Genomic DNA, 20,405 nt, shown 5'->3' with positions numbered 1-20,405 from the left:
TGAACTGTTTTGAATTTCACAGTGATTCTGCCTAATGCTGTAATCCCCATCAGCTCTGAGATGTGCTATTTTAGTGCAATCATTTGGTGACTGCATCTTTAAATAGGTGTAGGAGTCCCATCTGGTTAACCACTTGAAACCTTTGTTTTGCTTGAGTTTGACTATTAAGTCAATAAATTTTCAAGCTGAATAGTAACTACTAGTTGCCATTTAGTTAATGTGACCAACTTATGCACTCTTAATATTTAGTGTAAATAACTTTCATTAAATCCCTGAGAATAGATGTTCTGGGGAGGTGACGGAGCATTAGAGTCTGATTTCCTAAGGAAATTGTGCTTATGAGTCACACCACTCATCTGTCCACCACTACAACTTCTTCAATAGTTTTTCAACCGGGTAATGAATTTAACCTGAATTTGAGACAAGCAGCTTTCTCAAAAACATTATATTCCTTTTTTTTTTTTTTAATAGTGAGGAGTACAGGGAACTAACGGCCCCCTTGAGGGAAAAACTGCATCTTGAGATCAAAAGTTACCTGTTTCACCGGTCCTAGTGACTTACTGAGCTATAGGTGTTCATTCACCTGGCTGGGAAGAAGACATGGCACCTTCCTGTTCCCCAAAGTGTTAAAGAACTTGGAGAAGACTGAAGCTTGTAGGAATTCAGAGGACATGAAGGGAACAGGAGATAGTGTGGGGAAGAGGGATGTACAAAGAAGGAAGTATAAAAGGCAACTATTAGGAAGGACATAGACACATAAAGATGGAGAGGTATCAGGGTCAGATAGTTCTTTTAGAAAACACTAAGAGGATACAGGAGCTAATCAACGTTATTTTCAAGCACAAGACATTGCAGGGTAACAGTTCTACCCTTAGGCTGTCAGGGGGGATCCTGGTCCCAATATTTTTTTCAGTCTACATGAGGGTTCTGCTTTTGCATGTATAGGCAGTTCATGTCCCCATGCAGTGAGGCAAAAATGTGAAGTCAGGATTGCCATCAGGAATCAATAGTTAAAATTTGCCTTTTATATAGAGTGCTAAAGAATTCAGAGGGGAAGACTGGTGGTGAGAACATGCATCTTATAGTGTATTATGATGTTTTACTTATCTGTCAAGTCCACTCATTTATCAGAGTTCGGTTTCAGTATAAAGCAGATTCCTACAGAATGCAACAGTGCTTCTTTAATTAACAAATTAATCCAGGAATGTAAATTAACCAACTTCCATTTCATGTATAATTTTTCGTGCTCCAAAAAGAAAGCAAAACAGCACAGTCAATCCTTTTATGTTTTTGGGTTTTATATTCATATAAAAATGTCTGCTAGTGCATTAAAGTGGAGAGTTTGGGAAGCAAGTCTATCAGAGAAGTGATTACTTTATGGCCTCACTAACTCCAAGGAAAAAGACACAGGAGCTGATGTGAAATGACAGAAAGCACCATTATTTAATTGTGTCACTCTCTAGAAAGAAAATTAGTGTTGTTATTAGGGTTGGGTTTTTTTTCCAGAATGTAAAATGGACAAATACTTTCTAAGATATTTGAGAAAGAATACAAAATACAGGGATGTTAAATGAACAAAATATGACAACTTACGAACTCATGCTTCGCTAACAAACAAGTGAGAAACAACTATCATATTTGCAGAAACACTACCTCACTGTGTAGATAGACTTGGGTAAAGAATGGCCAGAAACAGTTGCCTGAAATTAAATTTCAAATTCATTTAAAAAAACAAAAACCAAAAAACCCACACGATTATGCACCATATATCGTGACAGATAAAGCAACATTTCAGAATAGAGGTACCCACAAGTATTTTGAGTCACTTTTTATAAAATCTAACAGTGTTAAAATGATGTGTAAATAGATGCTATTTGCCTTTCAACTGACACATTATTTATCCAAGTACTACCTATACTGCCTTTTGTTACACAAAAGCATAGTCAACTCCTATTTGTCTATTGCAATTTAGTAATTCTTAGTTAAATGAATGTTCTCCCCTGTATGATCAATAGCCTAAATGTGGCAGCAAGAAGTTAAACCAATTTGCAGATCAGTAAGCTTAGCCTCACAATATGAAATTGTAGGCTCCTTTATTATTAAAGTAACATGTATTCCTCTCAGCTTGCCAGGTGGTGTTATTCCAGCATATTTATTTAATAACGTGCTAAAAATAGTCAGTGCAACATTAGTATTGTCTGGCTTGTAACAGGCAGCCAGCTCAGCTGAGTTACACATGGCCTTGGAAAAAGTGCATCTGTACCTTTAATTTTTCATCAGCTCTAATACAAATTCAAGAGCAGGCTTTAATTGGTCAGGTCATAAAGAGATATAATTAGAGACTAGTGGAAGAGGGAAGTTGGAGGAAAGAGAGAGAGTAAACAATGCTATCTATAATCAAGGGCATCATTGAAAATTCAGTAAAGGGAATTCTGCTTAGTTTGGCTTCCTGTGTCCTACATGCCTTTCTCTGATAAGAGCTGTCTGGAAGTTATTCACCCACTAATAAATCCTCCTTATAGAACCGTAACACTGCTAGCATAAAATCATAGCTTCATGCACTCTCAGTTTGATCAGTGCAAATCATTCTATGCTTTCTAATGCAACAGAGACTTTTCAGTCTATCTTTTCAGATATCTAAAAGAGATAGTAAATAACATCTGTACAATTCCTCTCTCTTACTGTATTGTTTTTACCTTCATAAGAAAGTACATTCATATATTTTCTGAAGGGGAGGGGGGATTTTTTTTTTTTCACTTTGGCATACAGTGCATATTTTGAAGAACAAACTGCTGCTTGTGTCATTTTGATGTTTGCAACAAATACATACAGATATATTGTTCCAACAGTCTTTGAATTATGATATGAAAAAAGCTTAAGCAGTTAAGGGAAAGTAGAGGAAGGACAGTGAGGTTCTTTGTAATGAGGCTGTTTGAACTGGTGGTTTCTGCTTCTTAAAAATTCCAGCAGTGCCATTTTTTTAAAAAACATGCAAAATGTTTTTTTATACTGTATACAGCAGTATACAGCATACAGCAGTATACAGTATACAGCAGTATAGCGATGCCAGCTGTGTTCGGCTTCTGACAAGCACTGAAAAATCTATATCTAAAAGTAGTAAAAAACCTTTCCATTTTCAACCACATTTTGGTAGTGGTGGTTATGTGAAGGGCTTTGGTGATCTAACATTTTTGTGTAAGCGATCAGGTTTTCAGGGAAGCAAATGGCTTATCTTCAAAAGAGCTTTCATTGATATCTCAGTGTCGTAGTTCCAGAAATCACTGAAAATCAAATTTCCATTAAACTGCATTTTTTTTTTTCAGCCAGATTGTTTAAGCCCAGATTTATTGCAAGTAGTAGGAAGGAAACGACATTAAATTAAAGATTGTAAATTTCCAGCTTTGATAAAAAATGGTCCAAGTCATGTTCATTTTTGATGTTTATAACCATTCTAAACAAAACCCCAATGCAATTATGTGTATGGTCACTATTGCTGTATATTAATTTTTACATAACCTGCACTTTTTAGGTCCACAAAGACAGCATGAAGCTGAATTAAGGGTTCTGTGTAACTGGAAAAGGCACAGGGCAGTGAGTTTCAAAAGGAATCCAGGCTTGGTTGGGACAGAATTCCCCATGCCTGGGTTAGCTGTTTGCAAAACTGTTCCCTTCACTGCAGGCAGAAAGGCCAGGATTTGACCCTTTGATTTTATCATGATGGGTTGGTTAACCAAAACATTTAAGTGCTAGCAGCAGGCTCCAATTTGATTATTATCCTGTACGGGCATGCAGAAAAAGAGAGAATGAAATCTTGTCCTCAGATAAACACATGCAATTTCTGTTTAGTTCAATGAGAGTTGTGCATGCTTCATTGAAGGCACAATTGGCTGAATAAGACTAGCTAAATTGACCAGACTTTCAAGATAATTTAATTACATGTCTTTGTATTTAAGAATATGTACAGTAAACACCATGTTCTAATAGCAACTCCTTTCCTTCCTCCCTCCTCCCAATAAAACCTTTCATTTGATCTCAGGGGTGGACTACATAGAACATCTTGGGGTCAAATACAAATTAATATATGTTAACTGCTACAGGGTTCCAGATGTTCTTAAAAACAACAGGCAAAATCCTTCGATCTTCATGCACAGTTAGAAAAAAGAGCTCTGTTTAAAAGATTATGTGATTTATTCCATATGTTACATTTGGTCATGCAGAATGAGGACTGAAAATCTTGAGATGTCATACCTTAAACTTTGTCCTCATGGTTAACTTATCTAAACGGTGCAGGTAAAAAAAAAAAAAAAAACCACACCCAAAGGAAAAAAAAAAAAAACACAAAAAAACCAGCTCTTGTAGCTCGGATTTCAGAAATCTGCGTATTAGACTTGGAATTTCTTAGGATATTCTTCACACTGCAGATCCATAGGATCTTCAGAAAATGCACTTTAGGGATGTAAAATATTTTAGCTAATGGCAATGTATCCAGTGCCAGACTTTTTAGTCTCCTACAACTATTGTACATTAAATGAACCACATTGAAAATGGAATTAGATCTTTGCATTACTCGTACCATCCAGCTATAATTCACTTTTAGATTGCATCATTTTTTCCTAGTAGCACACAAAAAAAAGCATCAGATGTATTAATCTAATAACACTCTAGGCAATATTTATGGTCATGAGAGACTCAGGTAAACCAACATATTCAGAACATCATTAGTTTGAATATTAATATTTGCCAGTGTATCATTAGACTCCGTACATTAACAGCTACCACAGAACAGTTTGCAGAAAAGACCTCCCCTGTTCATTCTGAAAGTCTTCTACACTTGTAATATTCTCTAACTGTTAGATGAAACCTGGAGCGAATGTCACCCAAAAGGGAAGGTGTGGTAAATCCCAAAGAAAAGGTTACAATGACATTTGCCATTGACATTAACACAGTAAAGCAGAACAATATGCAGATCGACAAAGTGGTGTCTTTTAACAGCCTGCAGAAAAACCTTAACTAGGTTAAGTTGCAGAAAGCAGATCTCTTCTTCCAGGGAAAAGTTGCAACATGATTACCCTTCATTAAACCTTAGGCTTGAGACCTTCTGGGAAGCTGTGTCTACTCAACCCACAGTTTATTTCTGTTCAAGATTTCAACTGCCCTGTTAGGAAACGTGGACCGCTGTCTGTAAGAAAATACCACCTCATTTCATTCTCAGTACTTGGCATATACCAAATAGCACTAGGTTTCCTGTCATTGCTGACATGACTGGAATTTGTACAAATCATGTATAAACCTGCACTTTGAGGAAAGTGAAAGTTTCCATGGTCTTCAAACAAGAAATGTCATCATTCCACATGAAGATTTCACAATCTGCAGTATAACTTAAAAAAAAAAAAAGGGAAAAAAAAAACGTGTTTTGAAGGCAAAAGAGAGAAAGCGTGTTATGCTCTGAACACAGATTTGATCTGCCACCTCTAGTCAATGTTGCTATTTTAAGTGAGCAAGGATAGTCCAAAACTTTGGACTTATATGCTTTACATGCTGCAGGGAGATTATATGCTACGGGGAACCCTTGGTAAAACAACACTGTGGATCATAACTGTATGAAACTCACCTGGTCCTAAGTCTCTGGTTACAAAGAGCATCCTGTGGGTATAAGAGGACAAGCAGCCCAAGTACCATTACTGACTGCACCAGTAATCACTAGTAGATGCCAAGATATAACTGCTTGGTAGAAGTCCACTCAGAGATTCATTTCCAGAGCTTTCCATCCTTTGAAAGTTTTCTCTCCTCTTCCCTTTAGTCTGATACCAGACTACATGCAGCATGTAGCTCCACAACCTACCGCAGATAGTGGTCCGTTACCCTGCACTCCCGTCCTCCAAGTGAGCTCTTTCAGTTGTCAGAGAAAGCAGGTCCTCATCAAGCAATGACTTGGTTCAATTCCATCTGGATCTGATAACATCCTTACCAGGCCAAAACATCTGCTCTGAAAGGAGGCCCTTGTAAGAACAGCTTCCCCCCTTCCCACTCAGCACTTAAAAGTGCTGTTACACTTAAATACATAAACAATGTTTATATACTGCTTATACACCAGTTGTACGCTGGGGAACAGATTGCCACAGCCCCCACACAGCTGCCACCTAAACCCTGCAGCTCAGAGCCTCTCAGGCTTTTGGGATTTGACAGTCTGAATCCACACCTCTCGCTGCTCGTGGTCTTGTGCAACCTTCCTTACAGTGTCCCGGTGTTGACAAGGTGCGGGGACTACCCTCCTAAGCGCAGGCTCTGGGGAGCATCTTCTGCCTGACACTAGTCAGGTTGTTGCACAGGCAGCACCTAATCCATAACAACATACACAGAATATGCCGGGTCACTGAGTCCAATGCCCTCTAATGCTCACAGTCACGTCATATATACTATTTCATAAAACGACCAACCTTCAGCTGAAAGCCGCTTAGATTGCTTGATCCCATTATCCCATTTATTGAAAGGTTATTTTAGAGTCTCATTCCTTTGATGGCTTGAATCTGTCTTCTAATTTCCAGGCTCATTTTGTCTCTGTGCAGTTCATACCCATTTGGATTCAGTCTCCATTCTGCTGAAGCTATCCCAGCTTGTATAAATAATTTATTATTCACTGGGCCAAAGATTCAGAAAAAAACTGGAACTTGATTTCGCAGTTTGGGTGCCCAAGATATTCACTTGGGATGCCTGTGTCAATAAATATTTGATTATTTTTAGTAAGGGTTTCCTCAGGAGACAGCTCACAAGAGAATAACCAGTCAGCCCAGTGACTATGACTTGTAATTTGGTTTAAAGACCTACTTTAACTTTAATGTAACATGGATTGTAAAATAGGTCTTCCATCTCCCAGTGAGTATCTAAGCATGGGGCAATGAGGTGAAGCAGGTGTTGGGGGAGGGGAGGGGGAGGGGGGAGTCCCTGAGCTAACATATTTTGAATGAAGTGCAGTCAACCAACCACAGCACATCCACTGCTCTAGAAGGACAGTGAAAATAATCTCCCTCCAATTTGGACCCCTGCACTAACCTGTTGTTGGGGGGAAGAATGCAATCTTCTACCTTTTCGCACTGGCTGCCTTAAGCACTTCCATGGCTAGCACCCCACCTTAACTCATATTCCCATGCCCACAGCTCTCCCCAGGCACTGCAGAGGAGATGGAGTCCATCCTGCGGATTGAGGGAGCTCACTAAGTGGATAAGCACCTAAAAAACTTAGCAATACCAAAGTCCTTATGCATTTAATCCAATGTTTTCATCTACAATTACACAGTGACCAGCACAGTAAAGCATTTTGTGCAAATAGTTACAATTAATAAAAGGGGGAAAAAACAGAAGAGAAAGAGGAAAGAAGAAAAAGGAAGAAGGAAGAAAGAAGGGAGAAGGAAGAAGAAAGAAGGAAGAAGAGAGAAAAAGAAGAGAAGAAAGAAGAGGGAAAAAGGAAAAAAAGAAAGAAAAGTCATAGAATCACAGAATGGTTTGGGTTAGCAGGGACCTTAAAGATCATCTAGTTCCAACCCCCCTGCCATGGGCAAGGACACCTTCCACTGCAAGAAATGAAAATAGAAAAAAGAAAAGAAAAAAAAAGAAGGAAAAAAGGAAAAAATAATCTTCTTTTGAGACAATATTGTTCAGGGAAGCAGATCATATTTGTTTTACTACAAATGCTGCCTTTTAGAAAGGTTTTTTAAATGGTCAGGAAAAGGAACAGATAAACACTGAAGAAGAGATAATAATGGGAATTTAATTATAAAAACTAGAAATAGCATACCCTAATAGCTCTACTCTAAACACACAATTGTTTTTCATGGTCATTTTTTTAATTCTTTGGCATTTAATATTTTGCATTAATTATAACTTTCCTGTAATGGATTTGAGAATCTCTCATACTGAAAACTGAAACCCTACACCTAGCATGATTACTAGTTTATCTATGTTAGCCAATAATAGAACAAAGCCTTTCCTTTTTCCCTCTTTTGAAATTCTCATCTTTCACTCAGGAAAATAATTACAGGGGAGTTCTAACTTCATTCTAAAGCATTTTTCTGAACTGACCATTTCATATATACGTTTTTTGAGCAGGCCAGAAGTAGAGGTGACATATGATGCTCAGAGCAAATCAGATCTAACACTGTAATTCAGACTTCTCCTTTAAAATCAAAGTTCCTGTGGCTCCCCCAGGCTCCCCTGCATTACATAATTTTGGATGCATCTCTTAAAATATCCCTGGTGCAAGTTGTAAACTAGCCTAAAATGGACAAGTGTCCTGCATAGAAATATTAGACCATGACACATACTAGTATATTAATGAAAAACAGGAATTTTAATCAGTTTACCTCATTTTGAGCAAGTTAAAATCTGAGGCAAACACCTTTATATCATCTCTCAAGAGGTCCTCTTCTGATGTCACTGAAGACTTCAGGGTACTTGACTGTAAACATGTGAGGTAATCCTGGAGCTGTTCCTTTCCACTCCAATGTGAATCCGTTGCTTCATATTAGACACGTACTTGATAAAATTTTCCTTTAATTGTCAGCCTAACCCATGCAAAGCTCTTAATTTACACCCAAGCTTTTCAAATACTTCGTAGTGTGCTTAATGAAGTTCCTTGCAGCACTGTGGACATGTACGAATGTGTCTGTACTTTCACAGCATCCTTTCTCTCATGCAGCCATCCATATTGTTGCCCACTTGATCAACATCGAGCGATATCATACCAGCCAGTCGAAGGAAGCTGGGGAGTTACGGAATAAACTTTCTGGCCTTGGCAAGAGCCCAAATGAAAGCTACTTGAACCCAATCAGGACCTATGAAACCGTAAGCTGTCACTTTTTGGTTCTCCTCATATAAAATGTTTTCCTCTGTGGAATCTATTGTTGGTAAAACTGTATTTCAAAGCCTTTTAACCAGAGCGAGGAGGTGCTGCCAAAGGTTAACCTCAATTTCAGCTGAAAACACTTACTCAGAGCTTCAATTTTCAGGTTACTAAGCCCAAAGAAATGTCTACAGTGTTTTAATTAGTTTGTCATGAGACAGCAGGGAAGGGGGAATATGGAGTATTGTGAAAAGTGAACAACAAAATGAACCTGCAAATAATTAAAAAAAAAAGAAACACAAAACAAACTAAATTATCAATATGTAGAACAAATAGAACTCCTGTCCAGAAAGAAAAAAAAAAAAAAAAAAAAAAAAAAACTCCTTGTCAGAAAAAAAAAAAAAAAAAAAAAAAAAAACAAAACCAATAAACCACAAACATTATCACATAACAACGTTTCTTTCACAGTTGCTATCTTTCTCTCCCCATGGTTGCACAGTATCTTCCCAATCTGGGGGTTGATTCTGCCCTGTTACGTATTTAGTGTGGCTGCTCAGGAAAGAGCATGTGCAAAGCTACCCAGAGGATTGCTGCAGATAGGAGGCAATACACTGAGAAGCCAGGGCACTGCCCAGCAAATAGTGGGTTCTGCTTGCTTTGGGGAAGAAAATTACTGTCTCTCCTGACCACTTCCCTGGCTGTCTCAAAGCAGCATGGATAGAGAAGCCGCTCTTTACATGAAGAAAAACAGATGCTTTCTGCACTACATGCATGTAAAATGTTCAAAAAATAATCAGTTTTTCCCTCTATTCCATCCTGCTATATATCACATAGATGTTATTTGTTTACCTATGTATACTGTTGTATACTCTTCCAAGCTTCAGGATTGAAATGGCCCTGGTGACACTCCCACACATATTGTTTCTGCTCTTTAGAAATTTCCCACATAGCAGCATGCAAAAAAGGCTGCACGAACATCGTGTGGGGCTGTTTCAGTCAGTGGTGTGCTCCAATGAAGCAAGAAACAATGATGATGAATGGGCAACCATCAGTAGTATTCAATAGTCCTTTTCAGCTACAAGGCATTCTGTCCTATTTTTTCTCAGTTCCTTTCCAGTTCAGCTAATTTGATTTTTGCATCTTTCAAAACAAAGAAGTAAACAATTATCAGGTTTGAAGAAAACCAACCAAATGAATGGTCCCAACGGTGTGAACACAGAAGTCTTGATGTCAGTGTTGACAACGCAGTTAGGTTTACCAGAACAGGACAGCAAGCATGGACTGAGCTGCCCAGTCTTTCTGCATACCCAGTGCCACTTTAACTGCAAGAACATGAGACACTCCTAAAGAATAGAGCTGAGCTCACAGCTCTGAATGGGAACCTGCCATCTTTCAGCATGTGTTCTTTTCTTCACTACATCTTCCCATGGTGATGTAATTGTGAGGTAGGCCTCTAATTAACATTAAGTTGCTAAATACCCTTGAGGACGAAGGATAGCATTTTCTGAGATTCTTTCCCAGATTTCTCAGAGTAATATGGCCCACAATTACCAGCCTAGATTTTACTTTAACCTCTAATATTTATATTTCTTTTATTGCCCACCTGTGTCTCAGTAGCTACACTCAGAATTAATAAATTATGAAGGAAAGCAAATAAAGGATTGTTTCTAACTTCAGAGAAAGAAGTTCTGAGAGCAACAATTCAGGCTTTCTTTTCAGTTTTATCCTACCCCTGTAGCAGCAATGTACTAAGTGTCTCTGACATTTTTCCTTGTTTCATCTCAACATTCAAACTAGCCGCTGTAGTGGAAATGTTCAAAATATCACCTAGATCAATCCTGTTAATATGTAATAGGATCTGAACACACTCTTTGCAGGCACCAATTTGAAAGTGTACTGTGTGCCCTCAAGTGTGAACATTGGAAAGAATGATTTTACTGTAAAAAGTGACTGTAAAAATGGCATTGTAGAATTTTATTACCTCTAGGTTTTCCATATTGAATGAATGCACTTTACAAGTACAATATAGAAGTGTTTTTCTCCTAGTGTATTAAGCTGTAGAACCAACTCAGGATCCAGAAGGCATGCTGAGCTCCTTCACTCCTGTGCATCAGCACCAGGAAAACAGATATATATGCTTTGCGGGCCAAATGGGGACTTCATTTACACTCTGGCATATTTAGCTTGAGTCTTGTCTTGTGTGTGAGATTTGTACTGCTGTTCTTCATGATTTGCACTTTATAACTGAGATCAGCATCTGACTATTGTGTTCAAAATACATCTGCATTCTCACTTCAGTTTATTTTGGTGTGTTTAGACAGATGTAACAGAGCTCTGCTGATGTCTGTGAGTCATGAAGAAGAATGAACACATTCTAGTCCAGCATATTAATGTTTCATCAATGACAAGCATAAAAATGTAAATATACATTTAAAAAAAAATAAACCCAAGTACTATCTCCAAGTGAATGTAAGGAACAGGTAAATGAGATATGCTGTTTAGGTAAAGAAGAACATGCCAATTTTATACACCATTTCAGGGCTGCTAAAGACCCACAAACTTTCAAGTAAAATAAGCATAAAAGAGCCCCACTCCTTTATGGTTGCAGGTGTCTTAGAAAATCACTTTATCACGTCCCATGAATAAGCTGTTTTCTAGTGCTGTTTTGCTTATTACATCTCTAGGTTTAATCTTCTCCTTTCTCTAATAATTTTCCTTTTTTGTCTGAGACACTTTTACATAAACAAAATAGATAAAAGTACCAATGAGACTGTCTAATTTCCTCCTTTCAATTTCTAAAACAAGTAAGTGGCATCAAACATTTACATATCTGTTTGGGATAAGCCTGAGTGGAAATAGAGCAGAGGGATGTTTCTACATGTTTTTCTTTGGTAAAAATGGAAGTTTGCTTTCCCCCACATCCTGTTCTGGTTTTGTTCCTATGCTGAATATGTAGCTTAGATTTTGGCTTTATATGCAAGAGCAGCAACAGTAACAATAGTGACAGTAACAGAAGTAGTAATAAGAATAACAATTGTAACAACAATAACTACTAATACTAATACTAATAATGTATTCTTATTCTAGAACACAACAGGAGAGGTACTAACCACCATAGCTGGAATAACTGGAGTTGTGATAACTGTGGCTTTAATTCTGATCATCACTTCATCCACTGAGATCATCAGAAGGTCATGCTATGAGGTGTTCTGGTATACCCATCACCTTTTTGTGGTTTTCTTCATTGGTTTAATAATCCATGGTATGGGGTAAGTGTCTGCATAAACGACATGGGACAGTTCTTTCTCTGTGGGGAAAAGAACCCTAAATTTCCTCATCATAGAGAAATACTGTGCATTAACAGCTGGCACTGTATTACAAACTAGGTTTAAATTACTACAGCAACAAACAACTCAAGTTTGTGACTAGCCCAGTCAGGTGATTTTTATGGAGAGAGATGACTGTCACGTCTCTGACTTCCTCAGCACAAGAGGAAGGTCCATCCTCTTGGTACAGGGCTCTGGTTCTTACACTGAGGGACAGCAGAGTCAGGGGAGGCTCCCTGAGAAGCTCAGGGACTGATAAATCCCCTGTCAATGCAAAATGAGAGTAAGAGGGTGCACAGTGCTGAAAACATTTCCATTTTCTGTTCCCAGCTCCACTGACATCTGTTTCTCCCTTGCATGCTTTCTCCCCTTTCCTTTTCTTATTTCTTTGCAAGAGTGTTAATGTGAATTGACAGTGGTGCACTTACATTCACATTTTAAATCAGATAGGGAGTGCAGGTTTGAGGTAAATCTTATGGTCCTCTTCACATCTTGGGTTTGGCTCATACCATGGCACAATCCCATCACTGCATAACAGAGTTTTGGGATGAAACTACATTGACAGGAACACATCTCTACATGCCAAGCCCTAACAAGTGATCCATTCACAGGAACAAATCAGACCTAGTTTTAAGCTCTTGGTAGCCCTCAAACATGTCTAATGCCAGTCCCTCAACAAAGACTTCATAGGTCTTTCCCTGCTAACTCTCTAGAGTACACATGGCCTTAAGCTGTAGTAAAGCATTTCAAATCTAAGGACAGAGTCACTTGCTGTTATCATGCACTTTTTATACCTGTTTCATTAAACATTCAGATGGTATTGCCCACCACTAAAGTATGTACAGACCACTAGTCTTTGACACAGAGAATCTTCCCACCCCACAGCAGTGTGTGTGTGTGCTTGTTCTCTGGAAGTATGTGACATCACCAGGGGGCAGGGGAAGGCTGGTACAATGTTTTGTGATGTTTTACTTTTCTCACCTCTTTCCTTGTGATTTGAGAGTAGCCATGTTCAGTTTGGCCTTGAGTGTTCCTGAAATCGGTCCAATCGATTAGTCCAAGTTTCAGAGACACAGCTGCAAAAAAATGCCATAAACTGCATCCTGACCTGATTAAAACAGTCCCTTTCCCTCTCTCTCTGGCAAATCTTTTAGGATCCAGTTTCAAACAACTATAATAAACCCTTTAAACCTTTAACTTTGTAAGATTCCTCTGCCTAGCCAGCTGATCGACAGAAGCCAGAGACTTCCCTGAAAAGGGGACATTTACTTAACAGCCCTACCGGTAGCATTCAGTGAGTAGGCTGCTTGCTCCAGGCTGGGAGTGTGGTGCAACAGAACAGCTCCCTGCTGCCCCAGCACATCACTATCACCACCCTATTTACAAAAAGGAGTCAAACCCCAAGGTTTCATCCACTTCCCACATTTCATCCTTCCCAGGTCCAAATGAAACTCTCTCAAGCCTGCCTCCTTTTCTGTCTTTCTGTCTGAACTGGTGGCAGCTGATGACACAACCATGTCAAAGAAGGCAGCAATTCTCACCTCCTTGCCTCTCGTTAGACTAGTGGATAGGACAGCCTAATGTTGTAGGGCCAAATTAGGGAAGAGAAAATTCAGTGAAATTATATGAAACAAACAGGGTTTCCCCATAAAAATCTTCATTCTCTACCCATAATCAACACCAGCTGAAATCCATTTTAACTGAACAGTCAGGATTGATATGTTTGGGAAAGTTCACATCATTAACATTCTCTGAAGTAAAGAAGCTAGAATTTAATATGGTTAGAGAGTACACATCTAATTATGGTCCTCCAACGCTACTTGCAGCTTTTAAACATATATTTAGAAAGCAGCAACGGAAAAAGAAGGTCTGTCACTATTAAATTTTATTGTTTTTCTAAACAGTACCAGGTGCTCCTATATAGAGAAGGTCAAAATACTCCAAAAAACTTGTAAATCATTCTAATTTTGCCACAAACTGTAAAATGTACATTTTCTACACAAGGACTCTCCACACTTCAGCTGTATTGATGTATATCAATACTCTAACACGCTTCTTGCATTTCATCAAAAAGTCATGGCAAAATCAAGGAAAGGTAATTTGAACATGAGAGCGGAATGGGGTTGAAACAGCCAGTTCTTGAACTTTCAGTTGTCTCTGCATTCAACTACTAGTGCAAAACTTACGGATGCACAGAAACCTCGCAAAAAAGCATACCACTGATGGACATTTTTGTTTTAAGTCAGCTTGTCCGAGGTCAAACGCCTCAGAGTCTGCTGCTTCACAATGTCACTTACTGTAAAGATCACTACTTGGAATGGGAGAACGCCACTCAGTGCCCTCTGCCTCAGTTTTCTGGAAACACACCTGTGGTAAGAGTAATGTTTGTCTTCTGTTTTTAATTTAATGTCCCTCCTTGGGAGACCAACCATCTTAGGTAGTAGGGGAGTGCAGCTGGCGTGTATGCTAGGACTGGCACTTAGTGTCATGGTGAGAGTAGTTTCACATTTCTGTTCCATGACCTCTCCCTGTGTATTAAGATATTGACGCCGATCTCCTATATAATCTGTATAGACAGGTACAGATAAAAAGTGATGTGCAAAATTTTGGTGTTGTTAATAAAAATTTTTATTTCTGGAAGATGCTTTAGTTATGCAACACTCCCTTTGAGGGATATGGATTTCAGAATTGTACTCTATTTAATTCTGTTGTGTACATTCATTTTTAATTATTCATTATCACCAATATCCTTGAGGTGTTCATTGCACAAGCAGAGCCTCCAAGTGAAAACTTTACCATAGCAGAGATACAGAAAACACAACAGAACAGTACAGCTAGGAATGCAAATTATTATTATTATTTTAACTAATAGTACTTTAACATGGATAGTCTAAATACCAAGGGAAAATAAGTTGGAGATAAAATTATGTCCTTGCTTTGGGGCACATGTTTCATATTGTCCAGCCTTGATGTCTTAAGTTAGGTAAAAAGAAGAGAATTTGAAACAATGAATTATGAAAGGGAAAGGCAAAAGGAAGGAAAAATGTCCCACGGAAGGGTGGTTTCGCTGCAACAAGATTGCAAATCCACGGGGGGTAATTAAGTAGCAGACTTGTACAGTATGTCAGATGTCTAGCATCCAAACAAAGTCATTTAACATTTACAGCTCAAGATTTAGCTTGCTCATATGCAAGTTTTTGTTGTTTCTTCCAAAAGGAGAAAACATACCAAAGGAAATCTTATAGTAAAGGAGAAAAATTAGCATTCAGTGTCTTGTAGCTCTTTTAATGGCTGACATAGATTTTTCTTAAACTAAACTATTGTTAGCCACTATCCAACCTGCATATTAATGAGAAAATGAATGCCTCTCTAAAAACTTCAGCTACAATGTCGCCATAAAAATCAATACATGGCTACGCACCATGAATACTGACGCGAACTTGCTTCCAACCGCATGCCTTGACATTCATTATCATAAAGCTAACTGGAGAGAACTTCCACTTCTCCATGTTAAACCTATTTTGCCACACTTCCCTGTATACCCAAGGCCACACTTGCAAAGTCACATTACCTTAAATGAATTGTGATAATACCATATGGCATATAGATCATTTATAAGAACAGTGTTTTGCTGGCTGGGTAATGTGCCACGGTGTGATACCTGCTAGACACCACAGTTAGCACAAATTCATTCGGAGGCTAACAAGCCATGGGGAGGCTTGCACAGTACTGGCAGGGGAAGGTGAAGATGGGACTGAGCAGGGGGATAGCCTTGTGCACTGCTGGGATTGTGTGAGGTGACACTGGAGTGGACATCCCTCTGGCCATGTGTCCTGTGGCTGGGTACAGTGGCAGAGCCCTTCTCTCAGTCATGCCACACCTGCTCCCCTGTTCCGTATTTCAGCAGGTAGGAGCCTGATCTGGCTCCCTCTGAGGATGATGAAGCACTTCTGTTGCAGCTGGGGAATCTGGATTTTTATCCGCACAGCCCCTCTTGATCCATCGCTGCCCCATCTCAGTTCTTTCTCATTACAGGAGGAAACACCACTTGAGCAAGAATACTGATGCTCTGATTAGCCGGCCAGCAGCTGTGTTGCCTAGGAGCCCATCCCTCCTGGTGGATACCCTGTTGTCCCAACCCAGCCAAAAGATATTTTGGATTGAATGCTCTGTTACACTGGAGCTATGGCATGTTAGAAATCTCAGCTGAGCTCTTGCACAGGGTAGCTTGCAGCCTTAACATTCCCATCACGTGCTTTTATTTACAGGTAGCACAAATGAAAGGGAGGAAAACCAGGTCTCATCATTATTGTGGCTTGATATATGCAAATATATTCAAGACATGTGAGATTACCCACTGCGCAGAGACACCTGTAGTATTTAGGGACAACGGATGTGTTGAGTTTCTGCTTTAACTGAGAAGCTTCTGGCCTGTGCTGGTTCCTTCCAATTATTAAATCATGCATTTTTTTAACTTAATTTTCAAGACTTAACCTTGGGAAATTGCCACTCCATCCTCTTAGCACTTTCTAAGGAAGCCACATAATTTTACGGCTTGATTCTCGTAAAAAATACTTTATAACCCTTGTTACCCAGCTTGTGGAGCAAAGTCAATGTTTCAGCAAGTAAAGTTGCTCTTTAGAGATTTTAAAAGCCACATGATTGTGAAGTCTTCAGTTTGCTAGAAAGAGCTGTGTAATTAACAAAACTGGAAATAAAGCAGTGTCTCTTATAGAAAAAAAAAGATTTTTTTTTTTAATCATGAAGATTCAATTACATCTAATTATCTTGGCTATCAGTGCAACTCGGTGAAATCATCAGCCAGTATACTTGAATAGCCAAGTATCTTTGATTGTTCTAGTGATCAGTACATACGATTAGCAAGGACAAGCACAGCAATCATCTACAATACTTAATATGGCCAGCTTAGTATCCTAGATCAAGCCCCCACATTTATTGATACAGAGCCAACTAATGAATTAAATGGAAATATATCCCATTCCACTAATTGAATATTTGGAACTTAAATGTTTTCACAAGCAGCATCAGAAAACTCACAGCTGACAACAGCTACTCCTATCTGATCCTTCTGAAATAATTTAGATTTTGAAGAGCAAATAAATAGTAAGGCTGTGCATAATATTGTATAAATGCATTCATGTATATATATTCAGGTCCAAAGATGTCTATATGTAACACCTAAACATAGTAATCCTTTTGCCTTTTAGTAGGAAAAGATTTTAAAGTACTCTTCTTGGCCAGAATACAGATAGATATTAGCAGTGCTTTTGGAGGACGTCTGTGAAGGAGTCACATATGTCTGTTCCAAAAGAAAGTCAGAACTGCTACATTACCAACAGAAATATTCTCTTGAGAAAGGCAAACCAAGAATCACATAAGAGAAATCAAATAATTTTATTTTAGACTACCTACTGATTTAAACCAGAAATTCAGAATATTTTTCTGGAAAGTAAAATTTTTTTTTTTTTAACATGCAACTTTCTGCAGGCTTGGAAGTGGGTTTTAAGTCCTATAGCGCTGTATATCTGTGAAAGAGTTGTTAGATTTTGGAGATTTCGACAGGAGGTGGTCATTACTAAGGTATGTAACATGGCTTGCATGTCTGCATGAACAAAAAAAGTTAGTCAATGACTTTTTTAATATTTTATGGATAACTCCTTTACATTATGACCTCATTTTTCACTCCTAGTTTCAGCAGATGTTCCATCATTACCATGGTTTCAGCCCAGTATTGATTTTAGGTTTTGCATTTATTCCAATAGCAAGCCCGTAAGAATATTCCATGTGGGACCAAAGTTGATGAATGAAGTACCAGACTTACAAGGCTACACCACTGTAACACAAACCTCTGTGCAGAGGGTGTCTCTTTTTACTGAGCTGAAAACCATGTTCCACTGCAGTAGGGCAGAGATGTGTCTTTGCAGGACTTCGACTTCAGTAGGACATGGTTTTTACTTCCAAATCTGGAGGCTTCCAAGGAGATTAAGGGTTACATTATCAGTTAGTATAAATAGTCAAAGCTTCATTAATACCACTGTAACAATTTATCCCAGTTGTAAATATCTCTGTGTGCTAAGAGCCTATTTAAGTCATAGTTGAATGGATGGGGAATGCTGTGATTGAAGCAGCTGAGCCTACACATATCAAACCAGCAATCAGAAACAGGCTTATCTTATGTGAGGGGAAAAGTATGTCGGATAAGCCTTGCTGCTGATTTCACAGAATGGCTGTGATCTGAGAATCTCAGTATACTATATGTGACATAAAAAACTGTCTGCTTAACTGAGATTACCTCTTAATAAAAGTATATTAGAATTGAGCTCACTGGGCTTGCTTCTTCTTACCAAATCAACAATGATCCCATAAAAGTTAATTGTGTTACATGAGAGTAAAACTGGAAAATTATTCCATGTCTATTAAGGAATACTTTTGCATAGGCTCTACTGAGATAGAAAGCTGACAAAATGTCGAATGGTTAGCCTTTCCTCTGCCTCTCAGACTCACAAAGCAAGCGGCGACACATTAGACACTGGATGTGCTCTCAATCTACTGGGCAGCAACAGCACTGCAACATATAGTTTAGGTCATAATCTACAAGATATTTAAAAATTACTGTGCTTCCCTGTTTGTATGAACTTGTGCTTGAACTCAAGCAGAAATGATTGCAAAGTCACTGGTAACTTAATACAAACAGTTGCCTTTCTGAAGGAAAACAAAACAGACCCTTTTGTTATCGTTTAGGTGGTGACTCATTCCTCTGGAGTCCTTGAGCTTCACATGAAGAAACATGGCTTTAAAATGGGACCTGGCCAATACATCTTTCTACAGTGCCCTTCCGTCTCACAACTGGAGTGGCACCCTTTCACCCTCACCTCAGCTCCCGAGGAAGATTTCTTGAGCGTTCACATACGAGTTGTTGGGGATTGGACTGCGGCCCTCTTCAAGGCTTTTGGAGCAGAGGAAAAAGCTTTCAAGGAATTGTGGATGTTACCAAGGTTTGAATAACAAACAAATAATTTTAAAATGTTAATTCTACATTTTAAAATAAATGTTAGGATTTTAACTTTTAAATTTTCTGTGTGTTCTTTATGATACAGTATTATATTGTAGTTCTGGATCCATAAATATGCCATTATGGTAAAAGAAGCTACAGATAAACAGTCGCAAACTTGGGCCAACACCTACCAAGAAGACATGATGACTAATATGTATGTCTCTGTCGCTATCATCTAAATCCCCAACATCTGTATCTTCACCTAAAGATACCCATTTTGACAGATAGGCGCTTAAGAACTGAAATAAAACAACAGTGGAAGCTATCTGCTAGCTTTGTGCCTGTATGCTTATGCTCTGATGGCATCCGTCACTTCCCATCCAGCTTTTGCTTTTCAGTTACTTAGCTATTTTGTGGCCCTAGAAACTTCTGCCTAAACCTTACTCCTTTCCAGAAGTCTCACTCACCTCTGTCTCCAGTGATCAAACCCTGCTCCACTTTACAAAGTTTACTGGCATTCAAATCCTGTATGTGCGGCATCTTAATCCAAGCAAAAGGTTGATGCTTCCTTGTTGTAACTCAGCAGGGCTCCACTGCAGTTAATGGGGCCATCCTGACTTACACCAGCTAAGCATCCGGCTCTGTATGTAATGGATTCAAACCATGCAGCTCCTTGCAGTCATAGTGGAAATTTTCAGCAAAGAGACTGGCACAGGATCATTTTGATTCTGGTGGAGTGTGTAGGGCCTGGCACCAAAGGGACTATTTTACCCTTGGAAAATTGCTTTTGATGAGGGAGTCCTGGCAAAGCTGAACAGCAAAAGGCACTTTTTTAACTACTTCTATATAATTTAACGGCACTTGGATGCTAAAGACCATTCCCCTAAAAAGCTTATAGACACCACTGAGCTACAGAAGCATACTGGAATGTGGGGGCAGAGAAGAAAGTCTGGCCTAGTCTTTGCATTATATCAGTTAATAAGAATTAGTAATGAAAACTCTGCCTTTGTTAAAGGCAACTGGAATGAGAAGTATGCCGTTTCAGCAGAACTGGCGCAAAAATGGTCCAAAGTGATTGACAGCCAGCATAAAGAATGAGAAAGAGAAAAATGTTATCGAACATTGCTGGCCACAATGCAGGGCTGAAATTAACGGCTCTGTCATATATAAAGACTCTTCTTTTTAATCTTGTTAGGGTGCCTAATGCCATCATTCAGTTGCTTTCCTGC

The 20,405-nt window shown here is 38.8% G+C and overlaps 1 protein-coding gene across 1 annotated transcript in view; it reads left to right on the top strand.

Annotated features, from left to right (window-relative positions):
- Nucleotides 1–20,405, top strand: part of NOX3 (NADPH oxidase 3) — a gene marked incomplete at its 3' end in the record, with an annotated part of 37,169 nt that overhangs the window by 3,058 nt on the left and 13,706 nt on the right. Inside the window, exons 5-9 of the mRNA XM_010158927.1 lie at nucleotides 8,692–8,837; nucleotides 11,923–12,104; nucleotides 14,404–14,533; nucleotides 17,670–17,762; nucleotides 18,924–19,177. Of these exons, the coding sequence (XP_010157229.1) occupies nucleotides 8,692–8,837; nucleotides 11,923–12,104; nucleotides 14,404–14,533; nucleotides 17,670–17,762; nucleotides 18,924–19,177 (805 nt within the window). The remainder of the gene's footprint in view (nucleotides 1–8,691; nucleotides 8,838–11,922; nucleotides 12,105–14,403; nucleotides 14,534–17,669; nucleotides 17,763–18,923; nucleotides 19,178–20,405) is intronic.

Source organism: Eurypyga helias, unplaced genomic scaffold (assembly GCF_000690775.1).
Source record: "Eurypyga helias isolate BGI_N326 unplaced genomic scaffold, ASM69077v1 scaffold22729, whole genome shotgun sequence".
In the NCBI taxonomy this organism is placed as follows: Eukaryota; Metazoa; Chordata; class Aves; order Eurypygiformes; family Eurypygidae; genus Eurypyga; species Eurypyga helias.
This window is presented reverse-complemented; position numbering and strand designations above follow the sequence as displayed.